Below are 22643 nucleotides of genomic sequence, written 5' to 3' on the forward strand. Positions count from 1 at the left end.
TGACACCGATCAAGGAAACCCTCACATGTGGAGCAGGCCGTCTCATTTAGGTTTGACCTTCACAGCTCCTGCAGTCCACAAAAACTGCCTCCTTCATGGGCTGTGTAGACCGCGTCCTCTGAAGGAGACAGACCCCCAATTGGAACACAGCTGCTTTTTAAAAAAAGCATCTTTCTACATAATATCAATAAGGGCATTTTCAATGTAAGTGGCACTCACTTCCAGGGAAAGCACAACAAACTGCTCCAAACCTCTTATTTTAAACACAAACAAATTCCATAGACATGAAAAAACGTTTGCTGTTGTGAAACAATTTCCATTCCTGTATTACTATAGAATTCCAAAGGCAGAGACAGCACGCTGGAGGCATGCGAATTGGAAAATGCAACAAGTTATTTTTCTTGTGCAACCAGCGTTCCTGTCCATACATGTCTGTGTGGGATCGTGTGCTTTGGTTACATAGAGCAGCTATAGGCCTCCAGTCAGGCAGAAGGGCCTATGGAGTGGGGCGGACTCAGCGGCTTTAGACAAGCAGACAGTCGGCAGGAAACCAGGAAAGCAGCAGAGCAGAGGGACAATGACATGGAGATTAGAGATCAGTTAACCTCCTCCCCCTGGACGACCGTCCTGTTTGCTCGCTGACTATCACTTCCCTTTTTTTGTACACATCTACACCACACAGGCACGAACACAACCTGTTGTAAGTGCACTGACGCACCAGTCAGCTCTTGAGAAAAGCTGTGCACATTTCTGGTATCTCTTTCAAAGGAGTCCAATCAGCAGCTCATGTGCTTCCCACAGGTAATGGGTGCAGCCAGCAGGGATTGCATTATCCTTTGTGACTAAACGGCCAGCTCACACCGCAACTTTGATGATGTCATCTGACGGCAGGCAACCAGTCTGAAGTGGAGATGACAGCGAATTTAGACTGAGGAAATCTTGAGGAGAAAGAACTGAAGAAAAGCTTCCACCCGGGTGCCTTAATGCTCTTGTACTCTGACCCCACCTGCCTTATCTCTTAGGCAAAGAAGACTTTCGCCAAGCGACACACCTGGAGGGTTCTGCAATGCAAGCGGTAGTTTGACAAGAGGAAGGATTAGCAAAAAAGGATCAAGTGTCCAATGACACCCACCCAGGCAGCAGTAAGAACACAGGTAAGAAACAGCCTCTTTGCAGTTACAATGGAGTAAATCAAGTGTGGCAAGTTAATGTGAAAGACGACTCTGCCGTGTCCCTGAGGGAAAGGTCATTTTCAATAATGTTGTTTCTCTGTTTCAAGGCTGCACAACGAACGCTTCCATGTAACAGCTCAACAAGTCCCATCATGTCAAGGACGAGTTTGTCAGGGTGTACAGGTAGACGCAACCTAGTTTCCTGACAGAGACGTGTGTGAGTGAGTGGGATTCAAATATCCTGTATTTGCTCAGCAGGACAGGTAAGAATCAGCTCATCGTTCTTTATATATTCTCATCTTACTTGTCCTACTAGACAACTGCATTAACAGAAAACTGCTTCATCTCGTGACTAAAGTCTCCATCAGACTGATTCCTCATCTGTGTCAAAGATGGAACATTTATGGCAGCTTTGGGAAAGATAATTTAAAAGGTGTTTCTTGGCCAATTTATTTTAATGGACTTCTTTAATTTGTTACTTGGCCACGGAGCGTTTCCTGAGCGTGATACTCACGGCTCAAACCCCGAGACCCCTCCTTGGCCAAACTGACATGTTTGAAAAGGAATGCTGTTGTGTCCACGCTCTCCAATCACCCGCTGCTACTAAAGTGCCGATAAAACCTTTACAAGCTAACAAAGCCTGTTTGCTGTAGTGACTTACAAATTTACAGAGTGCATGTTTCAAGTCATGAACGCAGACCTAATGTGGGCCAAGCTGTTTGAGACCATAAAATCACAGACACTGAGCAGATTATCTAATCGGCATGCCAGCACTGATGAACTGAGTTCTGTTTTACTCAATAAAATGATTACAGGTCACGAAATGCAAAACGTTTTTTTTTCCCCTTGTAATGAAGTTTGACTTGAATTTCGAATGTTATTGTATTGTTTCATTTTTACCACAGTCTTTTTGGCAGAAGTGAAATTCAATCCCCAAATTACGTTACAAACATGAGATTTTTTTTTAAACATAGTGGCTGTAGCGTGATAATATTCATGGATCAGGAATATTTCATTTTTCCTGACTTCCACATCCAGAGTCACTGCATAACTCTCACACCACAGCAAAGTAAACTCACTGCATCCCAGCTATTTGTACTTCTCAGAAAATCACAAACATGTGTTCATAAGTAAAGTTATCATCGTGATTTCTGACAGAAATAACAGTAAAGCCTCAACCTCCCAGAACTAAACACGAAGAGACACAATTACCATTTGCGAATCTGCAACTTTTGTTACTGGAAGTCTTAGGCAAGCTAATGGACTTCCTTTGCAGGATATGCGGCAGACCACACCTGCATTTATGGGAAAACTGTGAAAAGTAAATATTTAGAAAGGAAAGCTTCAAAGCATTGTTGGAACATCCATCCGCTGCCAAATAATGCTGAACCTCCATTAAACCAAAATCAAGTGGAGCAAGTGCAATCTCTAAACAATGGCTGCCGATTCACATCATAATGATACAGGCCAATGCTTACATCTGGTGCAGCATAACGTGACAAGCACAGACCTGCTGCAGATTCTAGCATGATATGAGGGGAAACCTGGATTATCAAAGCCTTATTTATACTCTAGCGTTATATTAATTACCCTCACAGAAAATTCATTTTCAGACTCACATATGTTCAATTATAATTTCTCCTCTTTGTGTTTTGTTCCAGATGGCAGTATGCTCTTAAGCTTCACAACTTCCTAAGGATTTATTGTTGATCAAAGGAGGAGATACAAAAGGATACAAAGACTTTTCGGGACATATAAAAACGGATAAATTCAATTATTTAAGTCTCTCTTAACCAGATCTCCCACAATGCCGCTGAGAACATCATTATACAGAAAGCAATCCTCTGCTCGTTGGCCCGGCAGGAACACCAAGCGCCGTGAGGTGCTGTCCGTAAACATGATTAGCCTACCGCTGGGGGATTTCCGCCATATCACACATATTGGCAACGATGCCCACACAGACAGCTTTGGGGACCTGTCCTTCCTAAAGATGGGCCACAACCTGCTTCTAAAAAGCTCCCAGAGCGAACAGAACCTCTTCATGGCCTGCTCTCCTCCGCCAAAACCCCCTCGTCTCAACCTGGACGGGACAGACGGTTCGGAGAGCCCTAACTGGTCTGCTGGTCGCCACCTCAGCTCCTCCCAGAAGAGGAAGAAATGCAGCTCTATGCCGCTGCTGGACAGTGATGACCTGGAAGAAGACATAAAAGAGATGGATGGGTACCAAAGAGGGACTAATGTCGCTTACGGACCAGGTCGGGGTAGTGTTAGTTCCGACAAGGATGTAGACGCCACAGATATCTGTGAGAAAACTGCTGGAAAACAGAAGGACGAGGACAGTGGCTTTTCTTTCAGCCTCGACTTGGGCCCGTCAATCCTGGATGACGTTTTACAGGTGATGGACAAGCAGCACAATTAGACAACACTGTCACCAAGCATCAAAGGAGGGTTCAACTACATGAATGGAATATAAAGAGGAGATCCAACTCAACTTGTTCTGGGGTACACACCTCTGAATTTATGGACAATGCAATATCCTAAAGAGATGTTATTGTTCACATTCACTTGGAGATGTATCTCTGATTTCATTATACTGAGGAACGAAAAATAAGCTGTGGAGAGAACTGACAACATCAATGTTTCGATGGACGTAAACTAACACACTGGAAACACTGATGGACAGGATAAAGAATTCTGCATTCTTTCAGCATTTTATTAAAACATGTTAACTGTGGATAAGATCATCACAGCAAACTTAATATGAACACCTTTCTGTCAAAGGAACCAGATATGTGTGCATCCCCTGCGGTCCACGGGGTTTGTTCAAAAGTAAGCATCATTCGGAACAAAAGGTTAAACTAAAGAAAAGAATAAGTTAACGACACTAAGTTAATGTTCTCCTTAGTTTTGCAGAGTTAGACACAACAGTTAAGTTAATAATTGACCCCTGTCAGATGAAAATGTCCAACTCCAAGTTGGACATTTTGACTTTCTTTTACTTCACTCCTTCCTTTGACTTCGTGTAATCCCCTAAACCACACAGCACTGTGCTGAAAACGGCTGTTAAGACTTAAAGAGTGTTGTGTTTAAGAAAAGAAAAGCTGCGGCTACAATCCAAGGTCCTCGAGCTGTGATGTCTTGGCTCTTGGCGTGCTTGCCAATCTATTGTGTGCGGAGCGCAATTTCTCCTCCGCACGCATCCCAGAGGCCCCACTCAAAGGTAGACCAAGGTACCCCCCATCTCTCATTCCCAACAATGCAGTGAAAACAAACACTTAGCTCTGCTTACAATAAAAAGCCAGGCAGTGGTGGCAGGTTGGGCTGCAGACCAAGCCAGGCCACAGGTCCAAGACCTCAGAATAAAAAAAGCTGGGGCAAACTGTTTTCTTAGCTGCAAATCAGAGTCCTGTGCTCTGGTGAGTGGCACACGAGAAGGAAAGTGGTAAAGGGTTATGTGATACTTCCACATATGCAGGGGGTGTCGAGGGAGGAGGACCAGAGACATCCATTACTGTAGCACAAGTCCTGATGAGGGTTTAAACACTACCTTCTGACCAAACACACCCCTCACACGTGAAAAAGACATGCTTGCTTCTCACATAGACTGACACACGAGTAAAGAGCAGCGTGTAAGCTTTAAACATGTAAACGTGTACGAACGTGTGGTCAAGCTGGGATTTGTGCAGACAATCTCTGTCCATTTTCCTCCCGTCTGGACAGAAGAGAGTCTGTGTCTTGGTAGGAGGTTGCCAGGGAAAGCTGTGGGGCAAACCCAGAACCAGTCAAATTCCTAGGTGCCCAATGGATCGCGCCGCAAAATATATACGAACCACAGTTGTCCCGGTTCTAGCAATAGATTCAGAAATCTATCTCTGTCCCAACAGAGACAGCAATGTTTGTGGGTACATCTGCGCTGTATATCTGTTTTGGCATCTTCTATTTTGAAGTGGATATCATTGCCCCTGTTCCTTGTATATGTTGTGACAATAACACATTGTGAAATCTCCTTTTTTCTTTTGCGTAGAATTTTTTTTTACTGTTTTGTATTTTGGGAAAGTAAAGAAAAATATCTTTTAAATTGCAAGATTGGTGGTTTTGTGGATTGAAGTGCCCTGCGTTAACATTTTAAGAGCTCGTATGAGATTGTTTACACACCCTGGTGGACTGAATTTTTTGGGCTTTTTAACCGTCACAAGCCACTGTGGAAGAAATAAGCCTTGTCTGTCAATAATAACTAACAGTTTCTGGAGAAATTATAGCCTCCGACTACAAGCAACATAATATTATTTCAAAGTGAAGAAACACATAGGCCTAAATAAGACGGGCATGTTAAGCGGGATTTCATAGAGTCGCATTGGTACAGTAAACCAGACTTTGACACAACTGCAGGCATTTAGTGCACTGAAGTGCAAAGAAGTGAGACTCAATGGCTAACCAGGGTGTGTCGGCAATTTGTTAGGACCTTTCTGTACAGATAAGCATAAAGAGGTGTTCACAGACGTTATATAGCTCAGTTCCCCGCCAGCTTAATGAACAAAGCCCCATTCATGCACAAGAAAAAAGGAACTAGAACGGCTCTCAGATAGCAAATACATCCGCTAAGGCTCAAGATTCCCCTTATAAAAGCACATTATAATTCACAATTCATTTGGATCGGCGCCAAATTGCACACACTCATAAATATTAGTCCCTTAAATGTGCCAGATATAATTCATTAAGATTAATGAATTATTCTCTGAGCAATCAAGGAAATAATTGAAAAACACCTTCTAAATGTTAAAGAGAAAAAAATCCTGAATCTGCCCCCTGATCTGGAGCTGCATCAGAACTTTAATGGGTTCTTTCTTTGGTCATGTCCAACCCCTCCGCAAGTTTTCCTGGAAAGTTGTGCAATCCTGCTAACAATCCAACAAACACAGATTAAAACATAACCTTACATAAGGGTAAAAAAAAGCCTTAAACTTTTAAAAACATATACGTTTGTGTTTTAAAGGTTTTGGTATTTTATCTACTTCAGAAAGAATACATTAAGAAAACCTTTTATATAATACCCTCCACAATTGTACATTTAGTGCTTTTGCCTTTCTTCAGAGAAAGAGTCCTTGGCTGCCGTGAGATTGTCGTCGACACACGAGCCCTTGGTGTGAAGAATCTCATAGACTAAAGCTCAACAAGACTTGAGCTGCATGACTGATGTGAGAAGAAAGAGCCTGTAATTGAGAACAAATTATCTTGTCTCCACTACACAAACTGGTCGAGCTGTGAAGTATCCCAATCCCATCTGTTACCGCTTCGCTGTCTTCAAAAAGTCTAAACTTGCTGTCATAAAGAATACCAAGAAGCCCTGTCATCTCACTGAAGAGAAGCAAGTTATTTATTTTGTCAGGTACTGACTTAAAAACTCAAAATATTGTTTTGGTAAATAAGAGATGTGTCTTCGGCTGTAATTCAAATGGGTTCTCAAAAAAGGAGGTTTTTGATAAAACAATGTTTTTGCTCCCTGTATCATGTCAGAACAATTCATCACGCTGTAGATGGTGAGGGCAGAGCCGGTCCACAGCATCGACCACCCACACCAGACGCATGATGAACTGGGTTTATTTATGTCAAACAATTATTGTGGAATTTCAACCACACACTCATCACAGCAGGCATTTCATTCTGCATCTAATGAGAACGTGCAAAACACAAATCTGTATATGTCAAGCTATCTTCTACCAAGGAGTATGAGGGCCACTTAAAGAGAAACAAATATTGGAGATTACAGTTGTAATATTATGAAAAAAAAGTTGTGCATTTATAATAATGAAGTTGCAATTCTACAAAAATAAAGTTTGAATTCACATTACCACAATATTATTGTTATCATTATCATCAGGACTCTGAAAAGATTGTGTAAGCCACATTTTATTCTAAAATAAAAAAAACACACACACAGACTTGAAGGAAATTGATCTTTTGTGGAGGAGGAAATGTTTGGTAGTAATGGACTGTATATAATTGGTTACATCAACATGATATTCAAAGGGGTTTCGTAGTTTAAGGTTTTGGATCCAGTGGGTGAGAAACTCCGGCGAACAAGGATTCTCCTAGCTGCTTATTTTTCTTGTATTCATTATCATAACGTTACGACTCTATTCTTGTAATATTAAAATTTTACTCTCGAAATCCTATTTTTCTGTTTTATAAATCCCATTATACAAGGACAATATATCACCAACAGCTCCAACCTCATATATTTTCCGTGCATCTCTCCCAATACACTATTCAATCCAACCTATCACACAATATTAATATTAGGTACATAACAATAACAATGAGGAAAATATTTCCTCCCTTTGCTTCTGGTCATAGTTAAATACCGAAGCTGGCTGGTCTCCTGTCTGGGGGTCAGGCCAGGGTTGAATATGGCAACAGCATGGCCACATACAGTGCATCTCTTCCAGAATCAGGGGCTATTTTAGGTGAGAGTGCACTTTTTCGAGCACCAGCAAACTGCCGGGCTGGAAAAACAATCCCAGAATAGCTGATCTGCAGCATCTGGTCTGTGTCGTGACAAGCTCACGATGACTCTTTGGCTCTGGATGGAGGAAGCAGACATAGAAAGCTCAAATTTTAATCCTTTATGATAGATTCACTTTAAATAATATAGGCTATGCTAAACTACGCAATAACCCATGAATCAAGACGCAGTGATTAATGATCAGATCTCCGGGTGGACGCAAACATAATGTCTGGCAAGAGAAAGCAGATGGTTTGATGGTTCCACGTCTGAGACAGTCTTGGAAGTGAGATATGAATTATTAGTCAGACTCTGTGGAATCCATACAGTTGGCCACATGTGAAATCCTATTTTGATGCAGCAACTTTTTAGAGTGCTAAGCAAAAACAGGGCACTAACATGTAGTATCAGAGCTACTGTTATAGCACAAGCCACAATAATCTTAAAAAAAAAAAATACGTGCACCGTGACTCATTCAGATTCACTGAGATTTGACAACGATTAAGAACTGTTTGCACTTCTTTAAAAAAGCCGGTCCATTTCCTGATCATCAGCCTGCAGATGAAACTCGATCATTTCCCAAAAAAGAGCAAGGGGAGCAATTCTGCACGGTGTGGAAGATGTGCACCCTAACCTATTTTGAAATGTTCAATATCCATGGTGAGACAAAACTAAGTGCACAACTAGACAAGCAGAATAAGAAGACAGCCAGCAGTGTTCCTCGGTGTCTCTGTGAGAGCAGTCGAAACCCATCACAGTGTAGTTAGTAACGCTCAAGGTCTATGGCCCCCGACATCTGGCCCTCGCTCCATTAGGCACCTCACATTGGCCCCAGATTCATTTATTAAGCTGGAACTGAAGCTGAGGCTGAAGTCACTCGTGTGCTTCTCTGAGCTCCCTCTAGTGAGACCCTGGCTCTCTGTTTGGATTGACAGGGTTAAAGAAGCAAGTTCTCGGCCAAGCTGTTCCTGTGTGAGTGCAGCTGGCTGATGTGGGGGAGTGATGGAGGGGTAGACAACAGGAGAGGGATTTGATTTTTATGTCCAGATAGACAGCGAGCACATGGACCTCCAAGGCTCTGGCTTCTCATTACCCCTATCTCGCTCTTTCTCTAAGGCTAATGTCTACACTGGTTCAGCCAATATGTCACGTGGGGCCAGTTTAGCGAGAAGTATTCTTGCTGAGGGCTAATGTGAAAATTACACAGTCGTAGTAATGTTTTCATTCTCAGGTGCAAGATGAAGCAATCAACTTTGGATATCTGCGAGGCAACCCGGGTTACCATAATAACATTTAAAGAGATTAGTGTGACAAGTCCCAGTGCGCGGGTCGACTCTCACATACTAACCCGGACAAGGGGATCTGAGGGGTGAAACCCAGTTCAGCAGCAGCTCTGGAGACACAGATAAGTAGTGGGAGGGATTCTGCTGATCGACAATCCCCCACACAGACAGATCACAATATTGGAGAAGTTCAAATGGACACGGTGGAAACAAAACATTCCCTCATACTAATCTAATGACAAGAAGAACTCTGCATATTTTCAGTGCACGTAGCTGAAATCAGACTAAATTGTGAGGATTGGAGTGATGGTTCTTTTTGTTGTTGCGTGTGTATATTGGGCACACAGAAAGTCAAGACTGCAATATGGACTATTGTGATTTCTAAATCACATGAGGCAACACATCAAAGGGGACGTTTTTAAAGTAGTTGTTCCTCAGCATTTCAAAGCTTTGTAGTTAAGTGCAGCAAACATTTGGTCTGCAGAAAGTAAATCCTTCAGATTTAAAAGGAGCAATCACATGTTCCACACTAGAGGGGCACTCAGAGAGAACATACCTCTGCCAAGATGGAAACAGATCTTTGATCCATCACTATGTTTGGATCTTCTTCATAATTCATCTTGATATACTGTATCTCTTTGGCCTTTAGAGATTATCAAAGCTGCTAGTACCTTAATTTGAAATCGCAAAGGTAAATAAATTGTTGCCAGTTCCTTACAGTGTTTGTTACAGTACAGTAACTACACAGAAATAACCCCCTTAAAAATACTTATTTTAATTTACAAAATCAAGATCCATTATACTGATCTGCACCACGTTCACATGTTAACAGATACAAGCACTGTACTTATGCCGGATTTCTTTCATAAAGATCTCTGCATTATTTCTTGAGAAATTCACAAAAAGGTTGAAAAGGGCAATTTAATCCAATATCACAATGTGATTTTTTAAATCCTAAATCCACCCCCCTTAATTTAATCTGCTCCAAAAGTTATTGTATTCTCCCTTAGCCCGTAAACCACACTTCCACTAAGTTTAAATAAAATTGCTTCTGTAGTTTTTTTGTAAGATTGTTCACAGACAAATTGCACTGGAAACATAACCTACTCTGAGAGATGATAAATGATCAAAATGAAAAAAACTAATTTCTTCATTTTTCTATCATCATTGGCAGAATAACCACGCGGGCTAACTTGCCCCAGTGCAGAGATTTGAAGTATTCAGTCTCGTGCCAGGCTACCATTACTGCATTCTGTTTCTCCTGCGTTGCTATGTGAAGTGCAGCATTCCTGGCTTCCCCCAGGTCAGGCCCCGTTAATGAGCGGCCGACCAGAGGCTGTGGGCCAGTGCCGGGCCAGCGCCTCACCACTCCAAAGTAAATAAATTGAGGTCTATTCCACCAAACACATTGTTCTAGGATAGATGATGGGAGTGCAAGCGCCGGGGAAATATTTGCGCCAATGATGTGAAAATAAAACCTCAGAGAGTTTACATACCTCTCTTTGTGGGAGAGCGTTTTAGGCAATAGTATTTGTGTTGGAAATGGTGGACATTGTAAGATTTTATAACTTAGTGTCAACATGCTTTATGAGACAAGAATTACTCCAATGCATTTTCAGTGTAAACTGGTACCTGTGTTGACATGAAGTGTCCAGGTTGAGATACTGGAGCAATAACTTCAGGCTGTCCTTCAAGCCACGAAATCTTCAAGGGGTTTCCACTCAGGCCACTTTCATTTTTAACAGCCAGCTCCTAAGAAACACATAATAATCTGTCAGTTAAATTTGAAATGATTTATCTCATAATATTAGGCCAGAAAAAGTCATTCTCTTTCTCCTGATATGTGTGAAGGCTGCATTGTGCCCATCTTACATGTGGGTATTTGTACAGGGACAGTTGGTAAAGCATACATATGAAAAACACATGCAGACAGAGTTGAATTATAATTGGACCAACTCCCAGAGCAAAGCTAGAGCTTGGAGATGGGCAGGAGGAGACCGCAGACCCTGTACCCAGGTCTTGGTAGACTGGCAGACATGGTCCCTGGAGGGAAACCACATACTGTGGTGAGGAAACCACAACAAAAAAGTACACCATCAGGACAAAGGCCCTGAGGATCTAGACAGGGGTGAACAAGAGACAGCTCAAGTCCTTTCGTGCGATGGTTTCAATCAGCACGAAGTTCTCGACACTACAGAACGACTTAAACATCGGTTAAAGTCTCAGAGTTTCTCCTGAGGCTGGGAAATCTCTGACAGGTGTCATTCTAAGGACGAATCAAACTCAGCAGGTGACCAGAGACTTCGAGGAAAGCGATCAGTCAGCACATGTGTTTTTATGCAAAAATCTGGTTTGGATAAGATTTTCATTGTGGAGAAACAGAATAAAGACAGAGACTGAGGAAAAGTTTGGTACTTACGGCTGCTCTTATTGTTGCAAACTCAACCACAGCGCTTCCCGTCTTCTTACTCGAAAGAATCACGTTCAAAACATCTCCATACTGGAGGTAAGAAATTGGAGGATAAAAGAAACGTCAAATGGAGGAAGAGGAGACATGCAGAACATTCAAATTAGTATTTCCTTTCACAGCACAACCCATAACCATGAAAACACAAGGCATATGCAGACAAGAAACTCAAAACACTGGTGAATACAAAAAAAACATTAGGATTCAATATGGGTTTGGTTATTACACCTAATCTCTAATTGGAGGGTTTGTATGTTTGGGAATGAGACAGTAAAGCTGCAAATAATACTCAAGTAACATCAGGCACAAAGCTGAGACCTCTTGAACTTTTTGAAAAGAGGCTATAGAGGCAACACTTTATCATCATTTTAACTACTCCTTGCACTTTTGAGGTTGGAAGTGGATGTGCCTCTCATCCAGCTCCCGGCCACAAATCAAAACAGGGAGGAAAGGTTGGCCAACAGGCCAATCAGAGCGCAAAGCATCTCAGCCATTCCCTGACCTCTGTTAAACTCCTAATGGATTCTGCCTCTGTCCAAAAGAGATGAGGATGAAGGCTAGAAACACGACTAAGCAGGAGAGGCAAAGAAATTGATCACTGTTGAGCACAGTCATTAGCAGAGAAAAGGGAGTTTTTTTTTATTTCCTTTGGTTGGGTTTCACCTTAACCACTGTCTTTTATCATTAACCTCTCTCCTCCCAAAGCAGAGGCTTGGGAAGAAAAAGTAGGATGTACGAGACCTTTGACAGTCTTGTTCTGTGAAACTGGAGCTTTCTGGGAAGTGGAAAGTCCAGGAAAGCTCATGCTTACTAAGGACACTCTGGAGCAAGCCAACAGTGACAAAGGAGACTCTCAAAAGGCCTGTGTTTCTTAAAATATAAATATCTTAACATATTTTTTTTCCCCCTGAAGCGAAGATGTATTATTTTGGACGGCCAAAATACACAAGTCTGCACACGTACGCATGCACAAGTGTACACATGCCATATTTGCTTTCCCACTCCCACACAGCACTGGCTTTTTAAACCATTAACTGTCACTCAGTGGAGCTTGACATCTTAAACTTCATTTTTTCCTAAAATTTGTTCCCTTTGCTTCGAGGAACAACAGTTTTCCAGTCCTCACTCCTGCCTGCACTGCATTGACTGAGTGCGTGCAGAGGAGAAATTAAAATGCCTATTTCTGGACAGCTTGACGTCAGTGACACTTGCCCTTATCCTCATGGCAGGCAAACCTATGCCCCACCAAAAGCCCTTTGTGCGGGGTTGTAGCATAAACTGGTCTTGGGTTGCATGAGAAGAGCACATTTCCTAATGCCTCCCTTGGCACCGCTTAATCACCTGGTTAAGAGGGGCACAAACACTGGCGTGCATGGCTTTAAAAGGGCACTACAACATTGCCCTCAGCACTTTCACTGCAACAAAACTTAATGGGCCTTGTTTAAAGGAACGAATAAAAAAATCTGCAGCGCTGACGTCATGCAGACCTCGAACGTGGCCGGACTCTGCAGGCAAGGTTTGTTACTGTGGAGCTCTGCTTTGGGACAGTGAGGATATAGAGGTATAGAATTCTAACATTACATTTTATATTAATCCTTTCCTGATGTAGTGGATTGAAAAGTGAAAGTTTAATTGAGATAGAATTCATAGATATAACCCAGAGGGTTACAGATTTTTTTAGTTAATCCAGTAAATTAAAGGTAGGATTGATAAATTGTTTCTAAAGCACTTTTTATCTTATTAGTTGAAATCCTCTTCACATCCCGATATCCTTCAATAAATAATGTTCATTGAAATTTGATATTGTTACACATATAGTATTTTCAATGCAAAATTACAGTAAATCCAAAATTCCTGTGAAGTGGTCCTGTTCATTAAACGACACAAAGTCCTGCAATGTCCTACTAATTCAGAGATATTAAAGGGATAGCTACCTCTACTAGTCTCAAGGTATATATATTAATAATGAAGCCTGAACCTAAATGATACCTTGATGAAAGTCTCGTGTGGAAAAAACAGAGTCCTGAAAGTAAAGGGTTTTGCTGTATAAAGATCAGTAAGACTTAAAGTAGTCTTCTTATTTGTACCTTCTGTAGAAGTCTCATAAGAATGTCTTGAGAATAGCCTCCATTTGTCTCGTCGTCTTTTTTACACTTCCACTTCAACTGGAAAGAGAGAGAAAAGGAGAGGGAGAGGAGAAGTTATTAGTCGTGACCACTCTCAATAGCTGAAGACACGCATGATGATACATTATTAGTGCACAACTGATCAAACTCAGCGGATGAGTCTGGAAAAACATGCCCAATAACACAAATTACACAAATTACCAAAACCATCAGGGCCGACTGGAGCTACGGGAGAGAGACGTTGTTAAGCTGTTGGAACATCACCCCGGCACCACCTGCGAGACCTGCAGTCAATTTCCATTCATACCGAGGAGGAGCTGCACAGCTAGAGAGGTTGAAACTTGACACATGGACTCCTGGACCGCGGTGACTCACCTGCTTAACCGTAGCACAACACCAGACACAATAATGGCCGAGTAATCCAAAGCAGGTCGGTGCCCAAGGTGCTCGGTGGTGGGCAAAAGAAGAGGCAGTCCTCCTGGGGAACGGGTTTAAATCTGAACTGTGTTTAACCTATTTGCTTGTGTAACAGTGTCTCTGTGATTGTTGCCATATTGCACTATGTAAACGCTGTTGTAAAAAAATACAGTGCAACCTGTTTTTTTTTTTCTGCGTGCTTGGAGTCCTGTCACGAGTTCCCGTACTACTAAAAAAAAAGGGAGGTTGTGCAAGTTCTCAAATCCATTTAAAAAGCCCAGCAGAGTCTCGCCAACATCACACTAACTGCTCAAAGTAAAATGATAAATGACAAGCAGTAAATGTGGATTCAGCTCCAGCATTCTGCTCACTGTCAGAGAAACTGGATTTCTGGGAATTTCCGTGTGTATGCAGCCCCCTTTACCAACAATTACACTTGAAAATGTACGTTCGTCTTCCAGCAGCAGTCTCCTCTACCCAGTGATAAAGATCCTACCCATTAATCTTTGAGGAAGATGTTATTTGCATGATGTGATGTCTATGGTTTGAGCCTGCAACACTGGCACATCGCTGTGTTCTCCTGCTACTTTAAATAAACATACAGGCAAAAAAGTCATTAGTGGACATAACCCAAACTGCTCTCTCTGCATTTGATAGTCACCTACGTAATAAAAATAAAATGTCAATGAGCCGTCTTGTGAAAAATTGACTGAAACTTGATTCAAGGAATGTTGGATTTCATGTTTTGAAGTTAATAATTTTGCTGAGGATTGTGTATCTAAAATTCCCAGAATTCTTAAGGAAATTTTTTAATTAAATTACTGGGATCACTTTTTAAACAAAAGCTAGAATTTGAAGCAGAGACCCAGCAGGGAAAACAAAAAGAAAAACGGTTTCATGAGGCTAGATAAACTAAAAGCAGTAACACGTTATTTCTCAAGAAAAATTGGATGTTGTTATTTGATGGAGGAATTTAGTTTCATATAGTTTGACATAGACATGACTTGTGATACTGTCAGTCTCTCGGCTGCTGTTTGTTTTTATAAGTGAACACACAAACGTCACTGCTGCACTAGATGGCTATCAAATTTTAAAACCAGATTTGTCGAGAATGTCTAAACACATTAGCTAACATCCCCCAGTGTACGTTAATATGCGCAGGCTCTGCTATTTCCAGGAGTTAATGTAATAAGCCCTCCCCTGACATGGTTACAGGTCTCCTGACGACGTTGGGGCTACTCTGGAGGAATGGGCGTAAGATCACTCTGGTGAGAAAGCAGCGTATGTGGTCTCCAAATAATGAATTACAAATGTCTACGGTTCTATCAAAATCCCAGCAGAGGCTTTGCCTGCACTTTCACTCAGATGGAGCAGTTCCTGCTGAATAACCCCCACCACCGCCACCGCCAATCTTCCAGCATTAAACTGCAAGAACTGCAACCCTCATCCCAACCTCATCCACTGATTGACAACATCATAGCTGAAAGCCTTACCTTCAATTTGGGGGTTACACTGCTCGTGGAACATCTCTGCACTCCTGGGTCTGAGACGTTGAAGTGAAAAGACAAAGAATCAATTGTTTTGCATAAGAAAAGATATATGGCACTCATGGCAGCAGTCAGAGAGTCTCAGGCAGATGTACAGTAATATAAAACTAGCTGTCACGTGGTAAATGTATGGCTCCTGCTACAGTCTGATGATCCGCTGAGTGCCTCTCAGACAGAGCGCTGGCCCAGGGGAGGGCTGGGGAGGCCCGACTGCGTGCAAGTGGAAGAGCCTCAAAAAAATGTGCTGACTATGCATGAGTAATTGTCAAGCCACAAAAAGGGATCAATCAAGGGCTAAGACTCAGTATTTCCCTTAAATACCCACACTCCCATAGCCCTATTTCATTTCAAGGATTTAATGCGAAAGTATTATCGAGAGGTTAAACGTTTGATGGACAGTACTGGTGTGTGTGTGTGTGTGTGTGTGTGTGTGTGTGTGTGTGTGTGTGTGTGTGTGTGTGTGTGTGTGTGTGAGTGGTGCTTGGCATTCCTATGTTACCTTGCCAAGTTTCTTTGGTGCCAAGACACTAAAATAGACCTCCTCAAAGTGTTTTAGAGAAAAACATAAATTCAAATATACAATCAGTCACTGTTATTGTTTTTTTATGTGAATGATATTGGGTCAACCACAGGGTGCCTGGTGCCTGGTGACTGCTGCGGTCGTACGGTCACTGTAATGGTTGGGAAACATGGGGGTTCACTCAAGTGACGTTTCAGGGTCGTAAACTAGAAATACCTCACTGCGGTTGTATGCCTCCACCAACCAGTGCAGTTTCCATATTTCGTTTCCTGATTCATATCCATTCATCACCTTTGACCACTGACATCTAATCAGTTCATCTTTGAGTCCAGGTGACAACTGATCAAAAGTTGAAGAAATTCCCTCAAGGCAGTCTTATCACATTCAAGAGGCCAAAAACATGTATTGTGAGGCCACCGTGACCTTGTCCTTAGACCCTTGACCATTGAAATATTATCAGTTAATCTGTGACTCTCAGTGAACATGTGTGCCAAATTTGAAAGATTTCCATTGATGCGTTTCTGAGATATTATATCCACAAGGCAAAACATGTGTTTGAGAGGTCACAGTGACCTTTGACCACCAAATTCTAATCAGGTTATCCGTGAGTCCAAGTGAATTGTGCCAGATGTAATGAAATTCCCTGTGGGCAGTCCTGATATATCACCATTACAGGAACATGAGGTCACTGTGACATTGACCTTTGACCCCCAGGCACCAAAATCTAGATCATTTGAGTGCAAGTGAAATGTTTGTGCCAAATCTGAAAGAATTCCCACCAGCCAATTTTAAGATATTACCTTCAAGAGGCCAAACATGTGTTTTGTGAGGTAACAGTGACCTTGACCTTTGACTATCAAAATCGAAGTCATCCTTGAGTTCATTGGAATATTTGTACCAAAGTTTAAGAAATTCCCTCGCAGAGTTCTTGAGATATTGCGTTCACGTGAATGGGACGGCTGGACAACTCGCGGGGCTGTGCTGAACTAGAACAGAATGAACAGGGCTAAATCTTGGAGGTGGGCATACTTCTCTGAGTGTATTCTCCCGTTTGCTGTGCTTCCTTTTCCCTCTGGATCTGCTCTCTGACGAGCCTCTGCTCCTCCTCAAGCTGTCTGGATCCCTCCTCCCTCAAACGGGCGATCTTGCGGAAAAAGAAAAACACAAAATAGTAATGTGCACCAACAGATATACAGGTTTTAAGTGACAAAAAAAATCGGCATCTTAACTCTTCATCGGTGTCATTCGTCACATGCATGGTCAATGACACCCTTTCTGCTCTACCAGGAGAGTATGTGCAGACAACCTTATTTTATCAGGGAAGTCAATAACACCTGGAGATGAGACAGAAAATGAAATAGTGCCACCTACTGGTTACCCCCTCCTCCCAAGGCCCCATGCCACATTATTTACATGAATTTAGAACATTAAGCACATGCCATGACTCTCCAAGGAGGCACGCACACCATTTTTATTTATCATTGGCTTCCTGAACAAAGCGCATCAAGTCATGCAATATCATCTAATGGGTTTACTGATAATTATGATATGGCAGTGAAAAAAAATGCCTTGCACGGACAGGGCCTTTGATCTCGACCCAAGTCTTTAGTAGATTTCTGCTCAATCAGAAGAAAGTATTTGATGAAGAGCAGAATAAAAGCACCTGGGTGTGCTTCAGAATTTCCTGGATGCACTGGAATACGTTTCTCCCAGTGCACAGATAAGGCCGGTAGTAAAGTAAAACAATGATTTTGAATCTTCTCACTGGGAAAAGTGTGGCACAATATCATCTCTCATATGGTTTCTATAAATTCTCTTACCTCTTCTTCTAGTGTTCTCGTGATCTGCACCGTCTCGTAGGTCTGAGCTTCTGCTTTTCGCTCTCTGGCCTCCAAGTCTGTCATAACAGACACAAACACGCATGCACACACACACTGAATATCTTTTCCACTATCAGAAACAGACAAAAACAGCCTAAATAATTTGATTATTTTCTAACAGCTGCTTGTATTTTATTCCATTCTGGACGATCCCTGTCTGTCCCTATCATTACAAAAACCTCAGCCTTTGTTTTGTTAATCCTGGAATGCGTCTGACAAAAAAAAATCTAATTTAAATATAACCCATTACACTACAAATACAAAACCCACTTGCAATAAAATCAGTAAACCAAAAGCCAAGAGATGAGCTAAGATTTGGAAAGGGACTCACCAAGCTTTATTTTCTTTCTCTTATCATCTAGTTTGTTGTTTCTTTCTTCTGCTTGTTTCTTGGCAGCGCAGATCTTGTCATAGGCAGCCTGAAAACCGCATTAGACACCAGGATGAATTGTGGCCATGTGTGCGCGTGTGTGCGTGCGTGTGTGCGTGCGTGAGTAAGAGTCTGAGTGTGTGTTAGCACTTTTATGAAAGATTGAGAGGTATCTACGGTCTTACCTTGGCGGGAGCATCAGTTAGCACCTCGAGGGCCTGAGACAACTGGTGGAAGAGATCAGCTGGAACAAAGTTAGACGAGAAGAGTCATACGATTACAAAATGAACAATTCATCACAAATTAAAACAGAGGATTGTAGGTTTCGGTATACCGTAGACTTCTGGAGAGTATTAAATGTATAATATGAGCTTTAAAACAAGCTTTTAAAAAATATGGTTAAGAATTCAGAAATAAATGTATTATTCATTGTATTCAATATATATTTGTATAAGGATAAGTACATAGTATAAAAAAAATGATGACATAGCACACCATTTATAACTAATTGAGTCCAACAATTTAATGACCGATGGCAATATTAAAATTTTCAAGCAATATTTATGTATAAAAAAATTTGGCAATGATTCCTAAGATGTCGTTATATGTCTTTAGACTATATAAATAAAAGAGAAAAGACAAATATAAACAAATACATAGAAATTTAATCCTTTTTAACACAAAATGTAAACTTAAATGTGCATCTGTTCTGTAAAAATCAGTTTGCTTCCAAAAGCTGCAATGAAATAATACTGTATGATTTGTAAATACGACACCCAAACAAAGTGAAAGGGAGGGTGATGTTAATGTGACGAGAGGAAAGAGTCAAAATAGTCAGCATGATGTCTTCATGGGACACAGGTCTGAGATGAACGTGGACATTGTACTCTTAGAAAGGTTCCACAAGTCTCACGAAACCGTTTTCCTCCAGTGACACAGCCACACATACACACACAAACCCCTCCGCCTCTCCGTCTATCCCCCACATCAGAGCACCTCAAGGGGCCATCACCGCAATCACAACTATCACGCAAAGCTCCAACTCCCCAGTTGTCATCCAACACACACACACAAATGTACACATACGGGGCGACCACAATCCCACTCCCCATCATACAACCGCCTCACTACTGCATTATACTAGCCAGGCATAATCATTCACTTATGGGAGGCCTAACAAACCGATAGTGTTACTCCCTGGGGGGAGCGGAGGTGCACACTAACAGGAGGCTCTGGAGATCATGCTACCAGCAGAGGTGGTCACGTTACCTACATGCATATAATGGGCTGGAATGAAATCCAACTGGGGGAGACCTGCCATGCCCAATAGGCAGCTCAGAGTGTCACAATATAGAGGGTTGAGGAAAATGAGGGATATTGAGGGGGGTGTCTTCAGTCACTGAGGAATCATGACCCCCAAGTCACCTCTTACATGCATGCAACCTTCCCCTGAGGGGCAACAAGTCCCAAGTCTTGCACCGCTCTCGTGCGATGCAGACCGGGTCTGTACATGCGCGGGTTCAAGTGTTGAGGCCCTCCAAACCACTTCTTTTCCATTTCTGGGAAACCGCCGACCCCCTGCTTTTGTATTATCCCTCTCAACCCCTCAGCCCCACCAATTTCCCTGTTTTTTTTCCTGATATAATCAGGAATTGTCTGAACCATCCAGTAACCACATAAACCTCACTTGAAAACATGCCTCATGACCAGCCTTTTGTCCAAGGTGCCTTTTTTCCCTCTCCCAACAAAAAAGCTACATTGAGATTTCCTGGCCCAATTGTTGACATGCCGGCTGGCAACAGGCCATGGAAGGACTCCCAAAGCCAAGCAGATGGAAACCATGGTGGTGACGGTGGTGTTTGGCTGGTCCTGTCTTGCTAGAAAGCGACATGAGACTTGGTTAGACTCAAAGTGCTGTGTCTTTGCTCTCTGCAGGGTTGCTGAGAATGCTACGCTAGAGGATTCATTTAAGTTAGATAATTAACCCTAATTCTCCAGAAAATAACGCAGATTGCAAAAAACAAATCATAAATCTTCTTCCAGCTCTTCGGTGACTTCCAGACGTCTGTGGCTCGTAATGGAGAGAAGGTGAAGAGACACGGACATCAACTGTCTCACTCACCTGCTTTTGGGTTGTCTGGGTTCTTGTCTGGATGGCATGTCAGGGCTTTCTGTCGATAAGCTTTCTTGATCTAGGAGAGAGAAACAGAAGAGACCCTAAGGTTTTGTGGTGTGGAAAATGTTGATGAGAACAAATCATCCACTTTACATCCACACATATTTTGCTCATGTGAAAGTTAAATTCTTATTCTCAGTACCAATTATTTTTATCCCGTCTCCCTCGCCCAGAAAACCAAAATCTGAATAAAGTAATTGATGGTCACATTGAAATAATAGCTTGAGTCTGACATGAGGGAACTGGGGGCGAAATGTGGTCTGCATTTTTAGAGATTGTGTTGTTTGGATCGAATCAACACCTGAGCTGATCCTCTGCTTCGCGTCCGTTTGACGTGTTGTTAATGGAGCCTTAACCACAATGGCACACAATGTACTGTGAATTAAACCACACAAGAATCCAAAACCATTCTCAGGCCCATTGCCAGTTTGCAAGATAAATGTGGCCTGAGTTGCAGCTTCATGTTAGTCCATCTTTATTGTAACTTTAAAAAAAGAGTGCTACAGTAACATACACAAACAAACAGAGTGCCATTGTTTACAACAAACTGAGAAGGACACAATCAATATCTTAGGCTGGAGGCCAAAACATTTGGGGACAGTTCAAAGAACCAAAATGGAAAAACTAAACAATACTTTGGAGTATTGTAATGACATATGAGGTTGTAGTTATAGAGGTTGTTTTTTTTTTTACTCCAGGTCACTGCTTGGAATGTTAAACATTCATTTGTCCTTCTAGAGACCAGTTAATGACAAGATGGTTTTCATTAGATCTTCGCTCCTCAGGAGAAAGAGGGGAAGCAGGAAAACTTTCTTTGGAGACCAGAGGGGGGAGCAGAGTGCAGCGATGAAGCTTTCTGCACACAACCTCAAAAACACACACTTATGCATTGCATGCAAAGGATTTGGCACACACATCCCCCTATACATCCAAGGCTCAGACACAAACACACGCAGACACACTGACATATACACTTTCTCACCAGTCTTAATCAGACATGCCAACGTTCTGCATGTCTTTAAATACAACCCCCTTAGAGCAAATCAATCTCCTGCCAGCATGCAACAGGCGATAGACTTTGCGAGCTCCCTTCTTCAAGCCTGGAAAACATTTGCATTGGACGCCTTGTCCATGAGCGTTGTTTTGCACAATTTTATCCCACGACTGCACGCCAAAACAAACAGAGCTGACTTCACAGCGGAGACCTGCATGATGGTGTAATCCATCAGTGTCCAGGCCTTTTTGACAGCAACTCCAACAAGTCTCCATGACAGTCGAGACTTAGACCCATTAGGCTGGATGCCCATAGTCCAAGGTAAAGGAACTGAGCCTCCACATGATTATGTAAAAGCTGCAGTGAACCCCCTGGAGATTATCATGGCTCAGACAGCTCTTAAATGTCACAAGTCCTATTCTTCTATCTCTTCACCATCAGATCTTTCTGTCTCTTTATAGTTCCCACTGTAAAGAGAGAGGGCTTTGAGAGAATAGACATCATGAAAGGATATTTGGTCTTGCTGCTTGGCACACGAGAGTGGACACGCAGGGCTGAGGGCTGCCACTGAACACAAGCTTATACCTTTATTCTATTGCCCCTTATTTTAACCTTGCCCTCTACGTTTCGCTCATTATTCTGTGTGCTTGGCTCGCAATCATAGCTTTCTCCACAAAGACTTCTGCTATGGTCCAAAGAAATTAAAACTGAAGTTCAAGTTTACTGTCATTCATCCATAGACAGAACAGTGAAAAAAAGGCGAGCCAACTTAACTGGCAGGTGGTGGTAACAGCTGGAAAACTCCTGTCTTATACAACCCAGTCAGTGCTTTGACAGCACATCGAAAAAAGATGGTTTTAAGGACAGTGTGTTTGCAAAGTTAAGTTCTTAAACTAAAATCTTAGGTGCATTTTAACCATTGACATTAATGAAAATGGACGGAGACTTTTGGTTCGGAAAAGTGAAGCCAATGCAACAGTGCCTGAAAATGTTATTCTCTCTAATAACCAACAGAGGGCGACTCCACTGGTTGCAAAAAAGAAGTCTGTTTCTACAGAAGTCTACGAGAGTCTCAACCTCCGATTTCAAGTCTGCTTCAAAACTGATTTTACCGACTATTTCGGAATTGCATGTTACAGAGATTTAGATTTTTCCTTCCACTGCAAGCAGGTATTGGTTTTCATTTATT

General features: G+C 42.1%; 2 protein-coding genes across 2 annotated transcripts in view; one reads left to right on the top strand and one right to left on the bottom strand.

Moving 5' to 3' along the window:
* dnajc17 (DnaJ (Hsp40) homolog, subfamily C, member 17) overlaps positions 1-22643 on the bottom strand; it is a 34409-nt gene that overhangs the window by 6685 nt on the left and 5081 nt on the right. The window contains exons 2-10 of the mRNA XM_035168466.2: positions 20407-20476; positions 18470-18528; positions 18246-18333; positions 17855-17931; positions 17064-17178; positions 15461-15510; positions 13512-13589; positions 11377-11457; positions 10590-10709 (exon numbers count right to left, since the gene is read on the bottom strand). Coding sequence (XP_035024357.1) covers positions 10590-10709; positions 11377-11457; positions 13512-13589; positions 15461-15510; positions 17064-17178; positions 17855-17931; positions 18246-18333; positions 18470-18528; positions 20407-20476 — 738 coding nt within the window. The remainder of the gene's footprint in view (positions 1-10589; positions 10710-11376; positions 11458-13511; positions 13590-15460; positions 15511-17063; positions 17179-17854; positions 17932-18245; positions 18334-18469; positions 18529-20406; positions 20477-22643) is intronic.
* Positions 675-7340, top strand: LOC118116654 (cdc42 effector protein 3). The gene is made up of 3 exons (XM_035168467.2): positions 675-1154; positions 1280-1435; positions 2834-7340. The coding sequence occupies exon 3, from the start codon at positions 2980-2982 to the stop codon at positions 3589-3591; it is 612 nt and encodes a 203-aa protein (XP_035024358.2). The 5' UTR covers positions 675-1154; positions 1280-1435; positions 2834-2979; the 3' UTR covers positions 3592-7340.

This window comes from Hippoglossus stenolepis, chromosome 10 (assembly GCF_022539355.2).
Source record: "Hippoglossus stenolepis isolate QCI-W04-F060 chromosome 10, HSTE1.2, whole genome shotgun sequence".
Taxonomy (NCBI): Eukaryota; Metazoa; Chordata; class Actinopteri; order Pleuronectiformes; family Pleuronectidae; genus Hippoglossus; species Hippoglossus stenolepis.